The sequence below is a fragment of the Hemiscyllium ocellatum genome, chromosome 30, assembly GCF_020745735.1.
Source record: "Hemiscyllium ocellatum isolate sHemOce1 chromosome 30, sHemOce1.pat.X.cur, whole genome shotgun sequence".
NCBI lineage: Eukaryota > Metazoa > Chordata > Chondrichthyes > Orectolobiformes > Hemiscylliidae > Hemiscyllium > Hemiscyllium ocellatum.
The window spans coordinates 38,362,650-38,384,044 of NC_083430.1; the positions used below are offsets into that span (position 1 = coordinate 38,362,650).

Below are 21,395 nucleotides of genomic sequence, written 5' to 3' on the forward strand. Positions count from 1 at the left end.
TACGAACCATACCCCATATTCACATCCAAATTATTTATGTACATGACAAACAGCAGACCCAGCATAACCCTTGCATCCTCTAGTTTGGCTTAGAATTCGAGATATACAGTGTGGAAACAGACCTTTCGGTCCAATTCGTCCACGCTGACCAGATATCCCAACTTAGTTTGAACAACCAGTCTACCATCAGTTTCCTGCTGACAAATAACATACAACCAAACAGCTTTTCCCATCACCGGTGGCAATTTTCAAAATTAACCACCATTAAAAACACCCATGTTTCCAATTGTAGTATTTAAAATTAGGGAAAGGTAGAGGTGAAAAATCAACATAAGAAGAAACAGTATTGGAGGAACACAAGTCTCAGTGGAGCAAACAAAGATAGGAAGGGAATGAGAATTTTAAGGTGTGGCCTTGCAGAGTGGGAGCCAATTTACCAGGGCAAGCATAAAATTGAAAGCCCTGCAGTGAGAGAGAGACATTCGAACCTGAAAGGTTATGAACCTACAACCTTCCTCTGCAGAAGAAGGGAGTCACTGTGTGTAACCAACAGCCACCAATGAAAACGAAGAAAGTCATTGTTGGAAATTCAAGGCTGGGATGGATCATTTTTCTTTCCCTCCAGGGGGTTATCAAAATATGAAGTCAATGCAAAATGATTACAGGTGCACAACCAGTTATATAGAAAATTTTATTTGCAAATACAAACGTAATTACATATGAAATTTATAAATATTCTTACATCAAAAATGTACAAAAATTGTAATAAAATTAGTACAAACAAACATCTTTTCAAGGCAAAGCAAGGCAGTGCGAGTTTCACTCCATCACACTGATCCTGTTCAGATAAAATTAGAGATATCCTGAGCAGTAGTTCCAATCGCAGGGTACGCTTATCACACATGAATTATTCAGTATCCTGAAGTATTCATAATTTTCATTATGAATGAGGAAATAAAATCATTTCGTGGTTGGGTAGAAGTTCAGAAACTGGCCAGTTTTGTATCAGACAGACATTATACAAAGGAAACCTTTCACTGAGCAGGATACTGGACAAGGCAAGAGATTAGTGTTACTTGATGAGTATTTCCTTTCAATTAATCTTTAAAAAGTACAGAAGTGCAAGATTTCAAACAGACTTTGAATGCTGGAAATCAACTGAAAACAAGCAAAACTGTCAGAAAATGCAGACAAGGGATGTGGAAATTAAATCTTTTAGATTATACAGTTACAAATCCACAGCATATTATATAGTTTCATTTGTCTGCAGAAAAATGATGCATCAGTTAGCACCCCTCCCTAAGGCAGGCAAGGATCTTGAGTGCAGCCTTTCCTGGTCTAACAAATAACCATTGATCATTACTGGCCCATGGGATTTGTTCAATGCACTTTACACAAGGTTAAATGCATTATCTTCAGTGGCTTCTCTCTGCACAGTGAATGATAATAGATGCGCAATCAAGCACTGCAACAGTGACATGCTCTTTTCATACTATGCTAGTGCATAATTTGAAAATCTCAACTTTACAGACCAGCATGTGGTCCAGTTCAGAGACTGTCAGGACTACTGAAAGACCAGAATTCCTCTAAAATAATTGTGATTTCATGTTTTCTGCACAAGTTAGAATATTAGTTTGTTATGAGGGGCTGGCAATGAGCCGTTATCTCAATTCAATTCCTAAGCTCCCAATTTTCATCAAGATCCTGGAGGTGGATGTGAAGTGAAAACATTATCTAACGGGTTTCGTTGAGAAGTTAGGAAACAGACAGGAAAGGGCAAAAAGCTACTGGGGAGAATATAGTCCTGACTTGGGATTGGATGCTATAGTAACTGGGTATTGGAAATGGTCCATGCTACAGGGCTAAAATACTTCATTCTGATGATGAAAGCCACCTTCACTACTTTTAAAAATGAAAGAGATGGGAATGACTATATAGTTTAAATCAGTGTGGGCTAGTGTAAATACACAGATGCATTACAATCCAGCCTGCAACATACTACTCAGTATCTCAGTCTCACGAATAATGCCAGAATATGCTCCAGGTAATGTCAATTTCCTAAATGAGATTGGAGTGGTTAAACAATGGAAGTATTACCCTAAACTCCATCTGCCCTGCTGATACACTGTTAAATTGACAATGAAGCAACTCATTCCTTTATATCTGAAAAAAGAAGTGTACACCTGAGAAGATTAATAGGAGTTGGCTACAAAAGTAGTTCATGCTTTGTCTCAAAAATGGTTAATTATAATAACCCTCTGAAAAGACTGGATTAACCACCCCTAGGATTACATTTTCACTGTTTCTCAACTTCTGCTGGAGTTAACAGAATTGCAAACAAACAATCTCGGAGCTGTCACCAAATATAAAAATTTAATAAAAATTAAAATAGAAATGGCTGAAAAACACTTAGCAGGCCACTGAGCATCTGCGAAGAAACAAACAGAGGTAATACCTTAGTTTGAAAAGGTGCTGTACAAATATTAACCATTCTCCTAATCCAGCTGTTTTCAGGCCTGCTGAGTGTTCCTGGCATTTGAATTTCAGTGCAGATCTCCAGCATCCAGAGTATGTTGCTACTACACAAGTTATTGGCAGCATTGCCACTTTCACTAAAAATGAGAAGATTACAGTACACAAAGTGAGTGTACAAGCACTTATTTTAAAGTTTGACTACTTATTGAAGTGCAGATAAAGGAAGGCAGTTGCCTGTTTAATGTGTTAAGATGATGCAAGTTTCACAGCTGCAAATTAGATCACCTGTTTCTACTTTACAAGAAACCTAGTTGCGGCAAGTTTGTGAACTTCTTTTCTGAATTAGATTCAATAAAAGGCATTAACCAGAAAATCCAACACAAAAATCCAGTCAGTGTCCTCCACACCCACTGCCAGTGCACACATTTACTGCGTAATGCAGTTGTCTCCCATGTCCTGAGCATATCGATCCGAAATCCTAGTCCTCAACTCATCGATGTCTCTGCTCAATTGCCTCACTTCAGCCAGTCTCTTGGTCAGTAGCTCAGTGTTCTGCCAGTTCCCTTCTTCTGCACTGGAGTACTGCATCGCTGAAGAAAGCAAATAATTCAACACAACATAAAGCAGAGACCAGGAAGCCACCAAACTGCCCAAAGTCCATAAAGGATTATCCTGAACAGAACCCTGCCATTCCTACCTTACCAAATTCCATTATTTGATCATCCACTCTCTTCTCTCATCTATTCTGTACTTAAGTTGAGGAACTTCACGCCAAGCACACTGTCAGTATCTTTTACTGCAGATCAGGATCAATATAACCAGAATGAATCAGACAGAAAACAACATTCTGCAATTGGCCATCATTCCTATTGCTTAAACTCATCAACCACACCTGAACAGGGCCAGTCTATGCAGTAGGCCTACGCAGCCCAAATACATTTCACAGGATTTGCAAACAACAGGTTGGAGAAAAAGTGAACACTGCAGATGCTGGAGACCAGAGTTGAAAACTGTGGTGCTGGAAAAGCGCAGCAGGCCAGGTAGCATCCGAAGAACAGGAAAATAGATGTTGAGCATAAGCCCTTCTTCAGGAATGGTTGGGTCTGTTACATCACCCAGCTGCCCTTTCCATCACACCTTGTCCTCCATTTCCTTCCAAAAAAAACCTCCAGAACTTTTAAATACCTCCCTTCACTCCACAACAATAGTGGATATTGAGCTGTTGAAGCATATTCTTTTGTCAACCTGAGCAGCTTCTCAGCTTATTTCAGCCTTGATCCTGGAGTTGAGCAAGAAACTGAATAGGAACTATACGTAATGGATTACCCTCCTCCAGCTGAGTTTTTATCCCTTAAAGCCAACTATATATTCACTAATATGTTTGAAAGGAATGACATCTCATTACCAAACTGTGTCAATAGCTCCCCATAAAATTTATGCCATCCTTCAAATTTAGATTTGGACAACTGTTATTCCAAGTACTGACAATTTTTGATTCAATAAATGAATGCAGGGTTATTTTGGGGGGGTTGATATGTAAACATTGAAATGTTAAGTGAAAGTTCTATGAGTTATCTAAAATGAGGATAGAACTACCAACCTGCCTTTCCTTAAAACTAGGTTTATAACCATTGGGAAGTGTAATTTTAAATTTCTTCTCCCATCTTTCCTGAAGGCAGTGAATTACCCTGAGACTATGGGCGAGTATGGCAGGACCAGAACCCCACAAGTGGCCACTAGAGGTCACTCCGAGTAAGAGCAGTCCTCAGGATATTTGAACATTAGAACAAGATAAAAAAATCATAGCCAATTTAAATCCCATCTTACGGTACAGTATTAAATGTGCAACATAAGAACATTACCATGCAAGTGGGTTTTTAAATGACAGAATTTTGAGAATGGTCTGTTCTGTGTCTGTACATACACTAAGTCCCATTCACCTTTCCCCTCTGGTGCTCACCAAGCTAACTGAAATACAGCTAAGCAAAATGCCTATTAAGATTCAAGATTCTTCAATTTAAATTCACTTGCTGCTCTTTCCCCTACAACTCTTAATCTCCTTCAATACCCCAATCCTGAGATATCTGCAATTTCCTACTTTGGCCACTTCAACATCCCGTACTTTACCTGCATGGTCTCAGATGCCAAGATCTCAGCTCTCAGTCTCTCCCACTCTTCAAAACCTACCTTTGACTATCCCACCTTCATATTGCCTTTGGTAACTAGGGGTCAACCTGCTTTATAAACAGTTGTGTAGATTCCTTGGACATTTTATTACATTCAAAGTGTGGATAAATACAAGTTTTTGACAACTGATTCTGCCACTAAGTACAGTTGTTGATTTTTAAAATAATCCTACTGGGATTTTCAGCTCAAATTATCTGGACGAATAATCCAGTCCCAAATACTATAATTCTCTACTGTTTTGGATGCATATGTGCTGTCATTAAGAAAAGATTATTTCAAGAGTGCAGGCACACTGGTTACTTACATTGGATCCCCAGCAGCAGAGAGAGGTTGGGATCTTTGCCTTGGGTTCTCTGAGTGAGAATGTTACAGATTGCTTGAAGATCATGCAAGCTCCTAGCCAGCTCTCTTTGCAGCCTCCCCAACAGATGCATGCTTTCAGACGGAAGCTGCTTGCTCTGGTCCAGCTGTGCCAACTGTTCCTGAAGAGTCAAATTCTTTTCAATTAACTCCTGATTCTGAGCAGAAAGCTAGAAAACAGAGCAAAGTATCTAGTTGTATTTTGATGCACTTTTTAAAAATGGTGAAGCCTTGAGCTGTAACTGTTTTAAATTGTGGCACACAATTGTATGATGTTATTTTCCAGCACTCTCCCCTCCATCACCAACTCCTTTTTCATTTATACATAACATGATGAATCTATTTTGTAACATTAGCCTCAGTTTTGAATTTTGGGGCAGGTATTCTTTGTTTCTTGATTTTGTTTTCTTTAATGTACCCAACACAGCAGCCAGATAGCCTGTCTGAAGGGTTCCACGCTGAACCAGGGAATTGTCAAAGCAGCTCAACGATATCCTTCCACCCGAGTAGCGTTTGTCTTCATAAGAGGGCATAGCATAATTAGCACTTCCACCAAGTGTAAATTTATACCTAGATTCAGGGAAACACTGCAGATAGTTACTTCTGGTACTATAGAAGTTACTTCTATCCAAGAGATAGAGTGTCTTCCAAGGGGTATGGCTGTATACCAATAGCTATCGCCATAGCTACCTCTAGTTTGGGTAATGGTGGAAGGCACTAGAAGGACAGCAGAGGAGTGTGGGGATGGGACAGCATCAACCTGAAAAGGGCTTTCAAAAAAAAAATGCTGCAAATCTAAGTTAACTGTTTCAGTGTACAGTGCAAAAAAATTAAAACCAAAACATTATACTTAGGCCTGAATAATTATTGCATTGAAACTAAGTCATCATTAATGTAGAGCAACGATGGAAGGTTACATACTAATGACAGGCTATACCACCCACCCTTAACAAAACGGAGAACAGCTAGTACAAAGGAGGTACTAATTTGCTGTTTAATAGCAGCATGCACATACAAACGATCAAGATGTTCATTTTTTTTAAAAAAAAAGGAAAAAACATACATTGAATGTAGGCATCACTGGCTAGGTCAGCACTTTTTTTTTTTAAAAACATTATCCTGGAAAAGGTGATAGTCAGCTGCCTTCCTAAAATCATGCAGTCCATGGTGTGTACATGCACCCATTGTGTTGTACTTAAGGAGTTCCTGGTTTGTGAGCTAACACCAACAACAAAAGGGACAGCCACACAGGTCCAAGTGTGACATGGAGGGAAGCTTGCAGGTGGTGTCATCCTACATCCAATGGCTAGAGGTTACAGGTTTGGAACATTAATATTAGAAGAATCTGGTGAATTACTTTGGATGATGTACACTGATTCCAAGATGCATAAGTGATGAAGGAAGAAAACAAAATACTGTGAATGGAATGCTAAAATCAGGTAGTCTTTTTTGCCCCAGATGGAGTCATTGTCACTGACCTACTCTTATAACTACAGTATACACAGGACTGGTAGAGTTCAGTATCTAGTCAATGGTAACCAGAGAAGGATGAGTGTAGAGGATTCAGCAATAGCAATGACAATTTAACCATCGTACCAAAGGATTGGAAACATTACACCCAAAGGGGAGAAATAGGCAAAAAAAAAAAGGGGAAACTATAGACCAGTTTGACCTCTATAGTGGGAAGTTGCTGGAGTCCATCATAAAGGAGATAACTGAAATTTGGAAAAAGCAAACTCAGTTCATTACTATCAGCACGGTTGGAGGGTGTAACCAGCAAAGTGGATAATTTGGATCTGGTATATCGAGATTTCCAGAAGGCATTTGACAAGGTGCCACACAAGACTGATCCAGAAGGTTAGATCCAAGGTGGTGGTACGTGGCACCGTATTTTCTTGTACAAAGGATTGGCTGGCTGACAGAAAGCAAAGGCTCAGGATAAATTGGTCCTTATGGATGGCAAATTCTAAACAGTAGGGTGCCACAGGGTTCAGTTTGCTGACTTCAGTTATTTACAAATGTGTATCAAAGTAATTTGCAAGCAAGGACACAGTGTAACATAAAATGTGCAGATGATAGTAAAATAAAAGTGGGAAAGTAAGCTGTGCTAAGGAGATATAACATTTACAGATGGGTACTGATAGGCTAGGAGAATGGGCCCCAATCTAGCAGATGGAGTTTAACATGTAGAAGTGTGGGATTATCTATTTTGGCTGGAAAAATAAAAAAAGTAATTATTTATTTAAGTGGGAAGCAGATCAAAAAAAGTGTATCAGAGCGGAGGCATCTGGGTATCTTTGATGCTTGAATCGCAGAGAGTGAGTATGCAGGTGCAGCATATAATAAGACAAATATAATCCTGGCATTCATTGCAAAAGGACTGGATTATAATAGTAAAGAAGTGTTGTTGCAATTATATAAAGACATTGGTGCAACCTGCAGTATTGTATCCAGTTTGAAGGGTGCAGTGACACTGGAAGCAATTCAGAAGAAGAAGTTGACCAGATTGATTTGAAGAATGAAAGGGCTGTTGTAAGAGGAGCTGTTGAATAGCTTGGGCTTGTACTTGCTGGAGTTCAGAAGCATGAGGGAGATCTGATCAAGGTATATAAAATGCTAAAAGGGGATTGAGAAGGTAGACATTGATCAAATGCTCCCCTATGTGGGATGATCTCAGTGGGTATAGAGTGAGGGGAGGTAGATTCCAAACTGAAATGAGGAGAAAACTACTTCTCTCAGAAGGTTTTGAAACCGTGGAACACTCTGCCCCAGGAGTGCAGTGGAAGTAGAATCAACCAACAGATTCAAGAAAGAAATATTATGTTTCTGATTAAAAGTGGGATAAAGGGCAATGGGGGTGCAGGCAGGAAAGTGGCATTGAGACTAGGATAAAATTAGCCATGACCATGTTGAATGACACAATGGGCACAAAGGGCTGAACTGCCTACTCCCACTCCTAGTTCCTCATATCTGATCATTCAGATATAATGTCAAAATCCACATGAACAAAAACAAAAACATTTTCAGAACCATATTGACTGGGGATATGCAAAGTCATTCTATGATCCCAACTCATTGTGAAAGATGGAATTTCTGAATACTTGGAAGTGCATGGTTTTATCAAAAAAGGAGAGATCATGCCTGACAAATCTGTTAGAATTCTTTGAGGAAGTAACAAGAAGGTAAGACCAGGGAGAGCCAATGTGTGTTATCTACCTGGACTTCAAGGAGCCTTTGACAAGGTGCCACAAGGAGGCCACTGAGTAAGACAGGGGCCTATGGTTTCTGAGACTAGGTGCTAGCTTGGAGAGACACTTGGCTGTCTGACAGAAAGGGGATAAAAAGGGTCCTTCTCAGGATGGCAGCCTGTGTTCCACAAGGCTCAGTATTGGGACCACAACTTCTCACTTTAAACATTAACAATCTGGATGAAGGAACTGAGGGCAATCTGACTAGGTTTGCAGATGATACAAAGATAGGTAGAGGGACAGATAGCACTGAGAAGGCAGGGAGGCTACAGAAGGATTTAGACAGTTAAGAGAGTGGACAAAGTGGCAGGTGGAGTACAACGTGGGAAAGTGTGAGGTCTTGCATTTTGGTAGGGAGGAGGAGGAGAGGCATGGACTATTTTCTAAACAGGGAAGAAATTCTGAAGTCTGAATTGCAAAGAAACTTGGAGTTCTCATCCAGAATTCCTGCAAGGTAAACTTGCAGGTTTGGTCAGTAGTTAGCAAAGCAAATGCAATGATGGCATTTATTTTCAGAGGAGTTGAGGCTCTATAAAGCTCTGGTCAGATCACATTTGGGAGTATTGTGTACAGTTTTGGGCCCCATATCTCAGGAAGGATGTACTGGCCCTGGAGCATGTTCAGAGGAGCTTCATGAGAATGGTCCCAGGAATTAAAAGCTTAACATGAGGAATATTTGAGTATAAACCTAGAGTCCTCAAAGTTTACAAGGATGAGGGGGAGTCTAATCGAAACATACAGAATACTAAATGGCCTGGAAAGAGCAGGATGTTGGAAAGATGTTTCCATTGGTGCAAGAGACTCGGACCGGAGGGCACAGCCTTAGAGTAAAGGGAAGACCTTTTAGAACGGAGATAAGGAGAAACATCTTCAGCCAGAGAGTGGGGAAATCCATGGAATTCATTGCCACATAAGGCTGTGGAGACCAGTTCATTGAGTATATTTAAGACTGAGATAGATAGGTTTTGGAGTATCAAGGGGATCAAGGTTATGGGAAAAAAGTGGGAGAATGGGTTGAGAAATTTTCCAGTTATGACTGAACGGCAGAGCAGACCCAATGGGATAATTTTTGCTTCTATGTGCAATTCTGGTCTCCTTCCTATTGGAAAGATATTGTGAAACTTGAAAGGGTTCCGAAAAGACTTACAAGGAAGTTGCCAGGGTTGGAGGATTTGAGCTATAGGGAGAGGCTGGGGCTGTTTTCCCTGGAGTGTCAGAGGCTGACGGGTGACCTAATAGAGGTTTACAAAATTATGAGGGGCATGGTGAGGATAAATAGACAAAGTATTTTCCCTGGGGTCAGGGAGTCCAGAACTAGAGGGCATAGGTTTAGGGTGAGAGGGGAAAGATATAAAAGAGACCTAAGGGGCAACTTTTTCCACACAGAGGGTGGTATCTGTTTGGAATGAGCTGCCAGAGGATGTGGTGTAGGCTGGTGCAATTGCAACATTTAGGAGGCATTTGGATGGGTATGTGAATAGGAAGGGTTGGGAGGGATATGGGCCAGGTGCTGCCTGGTGGGACTAGATTGGGTTTGGATATCTGGTCGGCATGGACAGGTTGGACCGAAGGGTCTGTTTCCATGCTGTACATCGCAAGACATAGTCATAGAGGTCTTCTCTAGGCAATAAAATTAAATAAATCTTTCAAAGCACAGGATCTGTACAAGGACTGCAAGTGCATGATTTTTGAACAAACAGCTACAATATAAAACATTTAGAATTGCCAAGTCCGAGCTTAGAAGATCCATTAACTGGTCATTACAAAAGCCCATTTTAGTATGTTGGATCAGTTTTGTCCTTGGAAGTCACCATACTTTGCTAACTGCAGCAATTGTTTGTCCTGCAGGATGCAAAAGCTGCTTTTAACTCATCCTGTTCTCACCTCTTTCATGGCCTTCTTCAGTAACAGTGATCCATTCTCCTTCCCAGATAGCTCCTCACGAAGACCCTGACTTGTTTCTTCTTCTTGTGCCACACGTTCTTCCAGAACCTGTACATTTTGATGCACAAAGTTAAAATATTTCAATAAGCTCTAACAGCGCAGCTGGTCTTCATCTCTCAAAAGAACTAAGTGCAGGACAATGACAGTGACCAAAATAATTCGTGTTCTCAGGCTTTACCAGCATGGTATCATCATTGTGGAGTGGACTCGATGGGCCGAATGGCCTCACTTTCACTCCCATATCTTATAACCAAGCCAAATGTTGTCCTTACTACATGCTTAACAGCAATGGTCATCGAATAATGATTAAGCCTTAGAATGCTGATTATTCTTGCTCTCCTGCCCCAAGATTCTGAATGCAACTCTGAAAAGGATTCTTATATCAAAAGATGTTCTGATGCAAGAAAGATCTATTTAATAGTAAGCTAGATAAATACATGAGGGAATGAAGTAGAAAGATATGCTGACTGAGTTAGATAAAGTGGGACAGGAGGTGGTTCTGCACTTTACATTCTACGTAACTCATCTCTGACCAGATACAGGACATGTACCAAAAAAAAATGGGTCAGTCCTGCAAAAATCACCTGTTATATTGCCTAATTTTAAGACAAGTGTTACTTATTTTTATGCATATCCTTCATATTATTGAGCACTTCCACATCGATAAAGCAAGGCAGAGCGTAGAGTAATCAGAGCTCCTGTCTTATAGCTTAAACCACTTTGCTACATCAACTACCCCAATACCCAAAAGATCATCAGTTTTGTATTGCAGCACAATCAACCAGAACCCGGGCTGGAACTATTTGTGTTCAGATCAGCTCAGCACAGCACAGATAAGAGATTCAATAGTTTCGTGCCATCAGTCGAGTTTGGAATGAAAGACAACATGCAGGGCTTAGGAAAGAGTGTCATTCACTTCCTTTTGCCTTGGTAAGTAACACAGGTGACATATTTTAGAAATTCCTTACCTGTATTTGTGAGGTAAGCTGCTCAATACTTTTTTGTTGTTTATCTATGATCTAATGAATGAACAAAGAATTAGAAATAGTATCTGAAAAAGAGCATAATTAGTTCTAGTGTTGTGATCATTTTACACAGGACAAATTGTATACACAATACTGGAATACTGAATTCTCCAACGACATTGTGAATATCCTGCCTTCTGCACAATAAGAAGAAGATAGTAGATAGCAATTATTAAACACTAAAGAGGTGAGTGTGACCAAAGACAAAAAAAAGTCTTAAAATGTTTTTGGGATATCATGTAATAGCATATTTAATGACCTGTAATGAGTTACAAAGACTTTAGACAATTTCAAATGAGGTGCAATTAGACTTCAAGTCCATAGAAACATTAAGTTTCCAGTTATTTTCCCCTGTTAGTATAACCATGAGAGTGACTGCAGCATTTCGTGTGGTCATGTAAGGACAGCAGGACGTGAACTGGCTGAATTATGCCTGTGTAAGATGAAGAAGAATGGCAGTGCATCACAAACCAAAATGATTTTCCAATCTGATCCCACTTAAACTCACTACAACCTTTTCAAAAAGGGCAATAAAACCTTGTCTTTCCAGCAACACCCATATCCCAAGAACAAATACATAGCCAAATTTACTCATGACCCCAGCAAAAACCAAGCAGGAATACAAGCAGCATTGTTACATATAGAAGGTTATTTTCAAAATTTACCAAATATAGTTCAATTTGCAAAAAGCAAAACACATATGAAAATCTACTATGTAGGTTTTAGCCAAGCACTCAACATAAAAACACATTGGATGGAGTGGGCTGAGGAGAGATGGGGTTCAAAAAGTTGTGAGCAGCTCTTTCCCCTCCACCCACAAACCTCTCTTCCCAACCTGCTTTCCCTTCCAACTCACTCACCTTCACATTGCTGTTATCCAATCCTCACTTCACACACATCCCTTGCGCAAACCTATCCCGACTTGTTCTCCGATTATTCTTTTCCATGCTCCCAGTATCAGGATTTCCCCACCCAATCACAACATGTACAAGCTGGAATGGAGAGAAGCCACTATGAACAGGTGAGAGTTCCCAGCCCCTAACTCCCTACACCCAGTCTCTGCCAGCCAACCTAACAGCCCTGGCTAGGAAGTCCACTTAAACAAAAAAAAAAACTGGCATAACAGCTTTTTCTGCCCTGACTTTTCAGTGTCCCAATAGAATAGTCGTTCAGAATGTTAATTGGGTAACTAGAGATTTAAAAGGACTAGCGTAGGTTGAAGCCAAAGCGATGAAGTCTTCAATTAAAAAAAAAACAGAAGAAGACAGGGAAGATTTTCATACCACTGCAGACTAGATACAACAGCGTCCTCAAGTAGTTATTAGTGGCAAACTTTGGTAATACGTGACCTAATCAGGTTGATGTGCAACTATTCACTACTAATGTTTCCACGGTCAGAGTCTGTTAGCTAAAAATGCTATTGTAACTCTGTTCACAAAATGATATTTAAAGCAATTTAAGAAAGGCTGTCAATTCAACTTTTATCCATAAAATGAGTAAAATACAATCTTAACTTTTTATGATTTATCCACTTTCAGCTGATGTAATGTCCCCTTTGTCACTTCTGGATAATTATTTTGTTCTGGCCTTTAGTACAGCACAACTTCCACTTACTACAGGTATTTTAAATATACACATTTTACATATTTATTGGCAACCTGATCCACAAAGACAGTGTGCTACTCACGTACAAACCTTTTAGCATTTTCTTCTCTATTTAAAAAAAAAGGGAATGGCTAAACCAGAATTTACTTTGAGGATTGTCAGTTGAAATTTCCTTTGAGTCTTAAATTTTTTTGTCATTGAAATTTAGCTATATTTCTGAAAAGCATTTTGGTTATGTAATTATAACATGACTGAAACTAGACTTAGTGTTGTGGGATTCCAGAGGAACTGGGTGCTGCAAGGAGCAGTGGAGAAACAGGCTAACAAATTAAAAAAAAGGGCAAGATTTTGAGTCAACAATAACTTATAAAATTAATTAAATCCTATTTGTTCTTATCTAATAGGAATCAGTTCAGTAAGCCAGGAGTTTGGTCTACACACTAAAAGGTGGAAATGGAGTCTTCATACAGCATTCAGCATAGATTCAACAGGATAATGCCTCATTGGCTACAATGCCTATACAGGTGGAGTTCTATTTGTTGCAACAGATTAAAAATCAGTATGTGATAAAAGTGCTTAAAAATTACAAAAAAAAAATGGAACAGGAGGAGGAAACATACCAATTGTGCAGAGGTAAACAAAGGTAATTAATTCAACATGAAATGCAGGAGGGTTAGAAGCAAGGGCAGGACAATCTTCAGAACCGATGTCGTGGATTTTACTTTCGGGTTTATCGACAGGAGGTAGTACTTATGTAAACATTCATAAGTAGATTAGAGAGAGAAAAAAAGGGTGTGAGGAGTGAATGGATACAGTAGCCTGACTGATAGTGGATAAGAATTATTTGTTCATATAAAGGAGATGCAATGACAAAAAGTCTTTTTTCCATATTTTACCAATTTATCTTCAAGAAGGAGTACAGTAAAAGCTCAAGGCTCATTTACAGATGTACATCAAATGTCAGCAATTGTATTGTGGAAGCTGGCCTGTTCTCAGTAATATTAAAATCCAAGCTCAGAACTGGTACATGAAAAGTTTGCTGAACTTCTCGCAGTTTGATATCAGATTTTTCTGTTCATAACATTATAAAACTGACTAGTAATTGCTAGCTAGTCACAATTTGACTGATTATTCTACAAGGACCCAAAAGCTCAGAGCAAGTGCATGGAGGAGGATGCACAGCCTTGGTCAATAAACATGAGAATTATTTGGTTGAAACCTGAAAATCACGAGAATAAATTCATCCACTGATTTGAAGTCATGTAAAAAAGAATAGTTAAGAGTACAAAGTGGGCAGATTCTTAGTATCAACATTAAGATTACAAAAAAAGAGGTGCAGATTATAAACTTAAAGGTCAGAGCTGGACATTGAAACAATGAGGGGACAATGCAAATAAAGAATATACAGTAATTGCTGACAAACATACTGACTGGTAAGCACTCTTTCACAAATCAGATAAAGCAGAACACTTCAGTATTATGCTAGCCACAATACTGCACACAAGAATTCTTACTAATTGTACCATGTTCAATTCTGGGACATATTTGCTGTTGAAGCTTTCAGTTAGGACAGGATGAAACGAAAGATGAGCCTCTTTCCCAGCCTGGAGATGTACTAGTACAAAAGTTGTCCTCTGCACCTCAATAGCCATTTACAACCAAAATATACATTAAAAATGGTCAAGGATGGTTCAATCAAGTAACAAATCAAAAATAGAGAATCAAAGCATGAGATATAAACAAACAATATTCATCTATAAAAACTGAATTGAAGATACAGAATAATTAACAGATTAGACAAATTCAATGTCGGTCTCATCTTTACAAGGGTGAGGTGATGCACACTGGAAGGAATGAGGATGCATGCAGCAAGTAAACAAAACTTTAAAAAGGACTACAGGAGCAGAAAAACTTGGGGTTCTGGTAGACACCTTAAAAGTTGGCAAATGCCACTAAAGCCATTTTTAAAAATAACAAAGATCCTAGTTGTTGCATGTGGGCACAAAGAACACCAATTAAGTGCTACACTGAGGCAGTTCCAATGGGAATCCCAGTGCCCAAGTAGCAGAGTCCACGAATCCTCCCAAGGTGAGCAATACCATTGGAAACAGATGAAATCCAGCCTCACTAATACCCTCCTGTTATGCTCAGCATAAGATTGCCTCAAAAAAAAAGTACCCCCAATTCAACAATTAAAACTCCCTCAATACTTGAGCCCCTCAAACCTACAGAATACTGCTAAACCCTGCTACTAATAAAACTCCCAAAATCAAGAACTTAATCCTGACCTAAGCATTAAACAGATGTGTACTCCAAAATCCCTGCACTGCAACTTGCTACTCTTTCCTTTCCCTGCATCTTCAGTTCTCACTCAAAAGCCCATGCTGGGCTCAAAGTCATAACACACAAGGCAAGTGTGAAGTTAATGGAGGGTCACTAACTCAAAATTTGTTGAGTCTAAACACTCAAATGTCAACACAAATGCAGAAGGCAATGTTACTACTTGACTTAATCTCACAGGAGCAGAAGCCAAACACTGCTTAAGTGTTAAAAATCATAGACCAAAACCAGGTGAAATACAATCCAGAAAGACTGCTAAAGAATATATCTGACATTTATCTTTTTGTTAAAGTGTATTGAAACAATGAGAGGAGTAAAATAGCACTACAAGGCCAATCCCTTTGCACAATCTCCATTAGTGCAAATATTGAATATACAGTAACTGCTGACAAACATACTGACTGGTAAACACTCTTTCACTAATTAGACGTAAAGCAGAACACCTCAGTATTATGCTTGCCACAAAACTGCACACAAGAATTCTTACTAATTGTACCATGTTCAATTCTGGGTCTTTTGTTGTTGAAGCTTTCAGTTAGGACAGGATGAAACAGCAGAAAGATTAGCCTCTATCCCAGCATGGAGATTTACTAGTACAAACAAAAAACCACTTGCATCAAAAGCAGTCTGTTTACATTCAAGTTTTTTTTCATGAAGTGAGCAAAGGACTGATCAATCCCACATAAACAAGAATTTGATGCGTTCTGGTTATAGGGTATAGCAATTTTTGTTTCTGCAATGGAAACAAACACTAAAAAAATCCAGAAACCTCACTAAACAAAAATGGCCACAGCTTTTGAGAGTTTCACACATCCTCTGTAATTGGTTTTCTATGAAATGAGCTTTCTTACAGCTTCTGCAGATCTATAGTGAAGGATGGGATTTGATGTACTGTGGTAGCCAAATGTACCTGCTGCAGGAGAAAATTTACACATCCTGCAGTGAAAATCAGTTTTTTGACTGACATCACTTTCCCTCAGTTATTGCTCTTATTGCCACAGAAGACCATGGAGGCCAAGTCATTGATTGTCTTCAATACAGAGAGAGGTAGGTTCTTGATTAGTAAGAGAATCAGGCGAGAGGACCAGGGTGAAGGCAGGAGATTGAGGTTGAGAAACAGATTAGCCAAGATCAAATGGTGGAGCAGACTCAAATGGACCAAAACCAAATTCCGCTCTTATGTTTTAATGGCATTATGCCCTAAGTCTGTCCTGGAATGGCAGGTACTCACCTTCATGGCTCGCTCATAATCTCCTTTGAGGCTGTTGCTCTCAGATTTCAGCTTCTCTACATCCATGATTGGCAACCTCACACCATCCTCCAGACACTTTGCAACTTTCTCCTGGAGGCTGAAGGAAAGAGTAGACAGCATTGCATCAAGTCACAATTAATGCCTCCTGTAGTAGGCTGAAGCAATGAGTCAACACAGAATTTAGTCATGTGCCAAAAGTATTAACACCTTGAACATATTAAAAAGCATGCCAGTGATATTCTTTGACTAGTCAGGACTTAAAGTGACATATGGTGATTTCCCCATGTCCCTTGTAGGGGTGATCACTAAGCTCATTGTGGAGCTCTTATGCACAAGCTCCCCTGGTAACAGGCAATGGCCTGCCCAGCTAGAAATCATCTGGAGCGCTCCTCGTACAGTGATTACAGCCTCTTGTGGTGCAGTGCGGGCACCAACCATTGGACTAGGAGGCCTGGGTTCAAGTCGCACCTTCAAGTGATGTGTCTAATACAAAATGCCTAAAACAATACAAGTTTGTATCTTGCATTTGGGATGATTGACAAGTCAATAAAAAATAAAAAATAAAATTGATAGTTGAGAATTTTTATCTGTGGTGCAGTGGTAGTGTCCTTACCTGTGGGCTTTACAGGCCAGAGTTAAAGTCTCATTTGCTCCAGAGGTATGGAATAACATCTCTGAACAGGCCGATTTTTAAAAAGTGCAGACCTAGCCAAAGAGGTCTGTGGCACAGTGGTAGTATCCCACTTGTTCAGAAAATATCCATAAGGCAGATCTATGGTGTGCATTGCCCACAACAGGCTTTCATGTAAATATTCATGAGGCTGCATATATGTATACTGGTGGTGAATAGTTAAACAAAAAAAAGTCGGTGTGACTTGATGGCAGAGTTTACACTAGTCACGGCCACCAAACTAAGCGGAATGCATACCCAAAAGGTCAAAGGACGAAGCCAGTTCAAGACATGGCTTTAGAAGTAAATCTGCCAGAGGATGAGGAATTGGTACAGTTAAATTGCATCTCAGCTCCCCAGGTGGACCCAATTAAGATAACCATTCAGGTAAACAGCCACACCCAAACATGCAGGCAGGTACAGGTGCGGCTATATTGACCTTTGCACCTGTACCAATTGCCCTTGCATCACTTTGCCCATTGCTCCAATGTTTTCTGCATCTGTTTGGGGAGCATATGATAAATAGCCTTACATGCTGACTGTCAGAACCACTGCAGGGGACCTTATTCTTGGTGGCAACCTCAGACTGAGCTGATGACATCTTTAGCTGAAACCCTCAAGATGGGAATGCAGCAGAGCTTATCAGCTGTAAATATAAATTTAGCTTTTCCAAATTCAGATTTATGCCAGGGAACACAATTCTGTACTTATTCAAGAAAATTCCAGTTATACAGAATCCTTTTATTCTCTTTACTTTCCAGGAATAGCCTCCCACCTTGCTTTTATTATTTAAAAAGTCATTGTAAATACTGGAAATGTTTGACAGGCGACTCGCCATCTGAGAGAAGAGACAGATTTGGGTTTTGAATGGAAAGTAATCTATTCTGTACCTCAGCAGTTGAACAATACTAGCATTGAGTAATTTAAAACACAGGGGTAAAATAAAATGAGGAATAATTGTTTAGTTTTACAAGCAATTTAAATCCGGAGATATAAAACAAAAGAAAATCAGACCAAAAAAGTTAAAATATCAGCCGAGTTATATTACCCATGAACCGTGGAGACCAGCTCCAACTCTTTCTGCTTTTGTTTCTCCAGGATGCTGTCTTTTTCTCGACATCGTGCTCGAGATTCCCCAAGTTTGTTCTCCAGATCCATCACTGTACTGTGCAGAAGCTCACACTGCAGTTCCACATCCTTCAGCTGCAAAACACAAATCAGTGAACTGGAATACTTGCCACGTGGGAGAAGGATACAGCATTCTATTCAGCCTATACACCAGTTCTCAATCTAGGTATTTCCCTCCCTCAGGCCCATAAAGACCACTGCCCTTTACTTAGGAAGCATGAGAAACTTCGCTTCATCACAGTGCTGCATTTACTACTGAACACAGGCAGCATGTATTCTAATCCTTAAAAGCTACTCAGAGGAAACAAACATTTGTTACCATTATTTGGAAAGGGAATACATTGTCAAAAGGAACAAAAAAAAAATCACTAAGTTATTAAGATATAGACAACTGGACTTGTAGCACTAAGCCATTTGAAATATACTTGTACTCCTAGCTCCAAAACCTCTACTCTCATCACTATCTCAAACAGGATCACACCATAAAATCCATAACAATGGCATTTTCTGCAAGTGAATTAATGGAGAGTACAGAAGAACATGCTGGAAGCAGCATGAGGCATACTTAAAAAGGTATCAACCTGGTGACGCTACCAGTTTTGGTATACAAGTAGTCAAGTGATGGACAGAGCTAAGCAATTCCATGACCAACTAATCAATATGGCAGGACTACTGAACTTCAATTATTAAATGGTGGGAACACCATCACCTGCAAGCTCCCCTCCAAGTCACTCACCATCCTGACTCAAAAATACAATCGCCATTCCGTTATGGTAGTTGGACGGCATTGTGAGTCTATCTACAACACATGGGCTGCAGCAGTTCAAGGCAACAGCTCACCAGCACCTTCAAGTAACAGGCAATAAATACTGTTGCAGCCAGTGATGCCTGGTAACACAAGTGAATACATAACAGAATCAAGACTGAAATAAAATGTGAAAACCAGGGAATCACTACATTGGTTATGAGTGTGGGAGCTTTACTGTAAACTTAAATGGCCTAGAGATGCATTTGGAACCCTCAAAATTGTTAACATGTAGGCACTATGGAAATTGCCCAGGATGTTTGAATGGTGGGAAGCAGGGCACTACCAAAGGCTCTAGTCAAAAACTAGAGCCAGTTCCCCTTACTTAAATGGATAGTTATTATCTCCAGGAAGTTGTGGAGGGAAAATATCCTAATCTAACTCCTAACTATACAATCCGTACCTCCAATCCCACTGTGGTATCCTACCTACCACTAATCCCTTACCCTCCTTACAGACATACACATACATCCAGAAAAGCAGTGTAAAATTTTTGCACTATTCAGTCTGTTGGTGAACACTTATTGGAATATGGCAGCTATTGCCATAAAAAAGGCATGCAACTCACGTGCACGTTTCCTTCACTGAGTTTTGAAGGATCCTACATCAGAAGATTAGATAGAAAAATTGGAGGAATGCAAGTTTAATGTTTTCTCACAAAAGGTCAGAAAGAGGGGCTCTTATCTTGATTGGAAGATTCGGGCCATGATAAAAGGCCAGATTTGGGAGGAGGCAGCAGGGGGGTGCAGTTTGGTAATTGCAGCTTTCCAGTGAACCAATGTAAATTAAATCCAGACATACTAGAGAACTATAAAGACTGTGCCTTTTTTCCAAGGATTCATTATTGCTTACTTGTGACAACAGTCTAGTTACGTATCACAAATAAACCTGGTCTATACTTTCGGACCTAAAAAAAAGTCAGAAAATTGAGGAATCTTACCATACTTTAAAATTCTCAACTTGTGCTCAACTTTTCAACTCTGGGAATAGTGGGGCTTGATTTCCAGCACATACCTCTCAGGTATGACAGAGCAGAACTTTAGGAGAAAAAAAAAGAGGACTGCAGATGCTGGAAATCAGACTTGAAAGTGTGGCGCTCGAAAAGCACAGCATCTGAGGAGCTGGAGAGTCAACATTTCAAGCACAAACTCATCATGAAATGTTGGAGAGCTTATGCTCAAAATGTCGACTCTCCTGCTCCTCGGATGCGGTCTGACCTGCTGTGCTTTTCCAGCGCCACACTTCTGAGAACGGAACTCTAACTTTGTTCACTTCAAATCTGACAGAAGCTTAAAAGTTTTATAGTCTAACCTTATTATAAATAATAGAGACCTGTTATTTGCCTTGTCCTGCAGAAAGTCACAGAATTAGGAAAAACTTCTTGCTGATGTTGGTAATGAGAGAAAAACTGACCAGATCACTTGGAGATCTCCCGGATCCTCTCTACAATAGCATTAAGAAATCACTTGAGACAGATGGGGTCCAATTCAACAGCATAGCCATCATACCAGTTGCAGAATTGTATTTAGGTGTGGTGGAAAATTTGAAAATGTCAAGACGGATGGATGATTTTCCATGCCCATTCTGCAAACATTAACAGTATTACCCAGGAAAAGACAGCCAAAATGTCAGTCTCACCTGTCGGCTCTGCTTTTGATAGTCATCCAAGGTGGGCAAGTCTGCCAGGTACCGCTCAAGAGTTTCAATGCGTTGTTGTTTCTCTCTGTTTTGTTCTGCCTCCTTCTGACATTTCCTTTTCAGATTGTTGATGTGTTTGTCACGGCCTCTGACCTGAGCAACAGAAACCAGAACATTGGAAGATTAAGTAGGAATACAGATAAATCGGAGGATAAATGGAAAGAAGGGAAAAACGTGGGCTGATGGTGTCTCAAACTAAAAGCACTGGGATCATTGAGAGAAACCCCTCCTGTTTTTCCAGCCAATCCCACATACCAAAAAAGGTGAAAATGTACTCTGCACGGTACTATTACAGCAGGCAACACTTAAACAAATCCATCAGGAGCCTGTTCACATAACTTTGAAGATTACTTTGCTTATGAAAGAAAGTAGTCAAGCCCATTTAAAAATGGTTATTCATAGAAATGACAAAAATCATCTATTACAAATCTTGTGATTAAAATTTTTTCAGCATGGTGAAAATCAGCCAGCCAGTCTCCCCAGAAGTCTATGGGTACTGTTAAGCTTAAATTAAAAGCTTATTGAACATTGGTTAGGAATGGATGTGCAAAGGTAGGAAGACAACAAGGCTTTTAAAAAAGATCCAGATTGTTCATGGTCTAAATGAACAACAACAGAAATTCAAGGGGCCAATTGTCTCTTTGCAGCCTTGACAGCT

At 39.7% G+C, this 21,395-nt stretch overlaps 1 protein-coding gene across 2 annotated transcripts in view; it reads right to left on the reverse strand.

The window, feature by feature from the left end:
* Positions 1 to 742: 742 nt before the first annotated feature.
* Positions 743 to 21,395, reverse strand: part of cep85 (centrosomal protein 85) — an 82,513-nt gene continuing 61,860 nt past the window's right edge. Inside the window, exons 8-14 of one of the 2 annotated variants that reach the window (XM_060847491.1) lie at positions 20,678 to 20,830; positions 18,155 to 18,309; positions 16,416 to 16,533; positions 11,183 to 11,233; positions 10,155 to 10,262; positions 4,967 to 5,144; positions 743 to 3,065 (exon numbers count right to left, since the gene is read on the reverse strand). In XM_060847491.1, the coding sequence (XP_060703474.1) occupies positions 2,902 to 3,065; positions 4,967 to 5,144; positions 10,155 to 10,262; positions 11,183 to 11,233; positions 16,416 to 16,533; positions 18,155 to 18,309; positions 20,678 to 20,830 (927 nt within the window). In that variant the 3' untranslated portion in view covers positions 743 to 2,901. Of the gene's footprint in view, positions 3,066 to 4,966; positions 5,193 to 10,154; positions 10,263 to 11,182; positions 11,234 to 16,415; positions 16,534 to 18,154; positions 18,310 to 20,677; positions 20,831 to 21,395 lie in introns of both variants that reach the window. The other variant, XM_060847490.1, reaches the window with a different exon arrangement.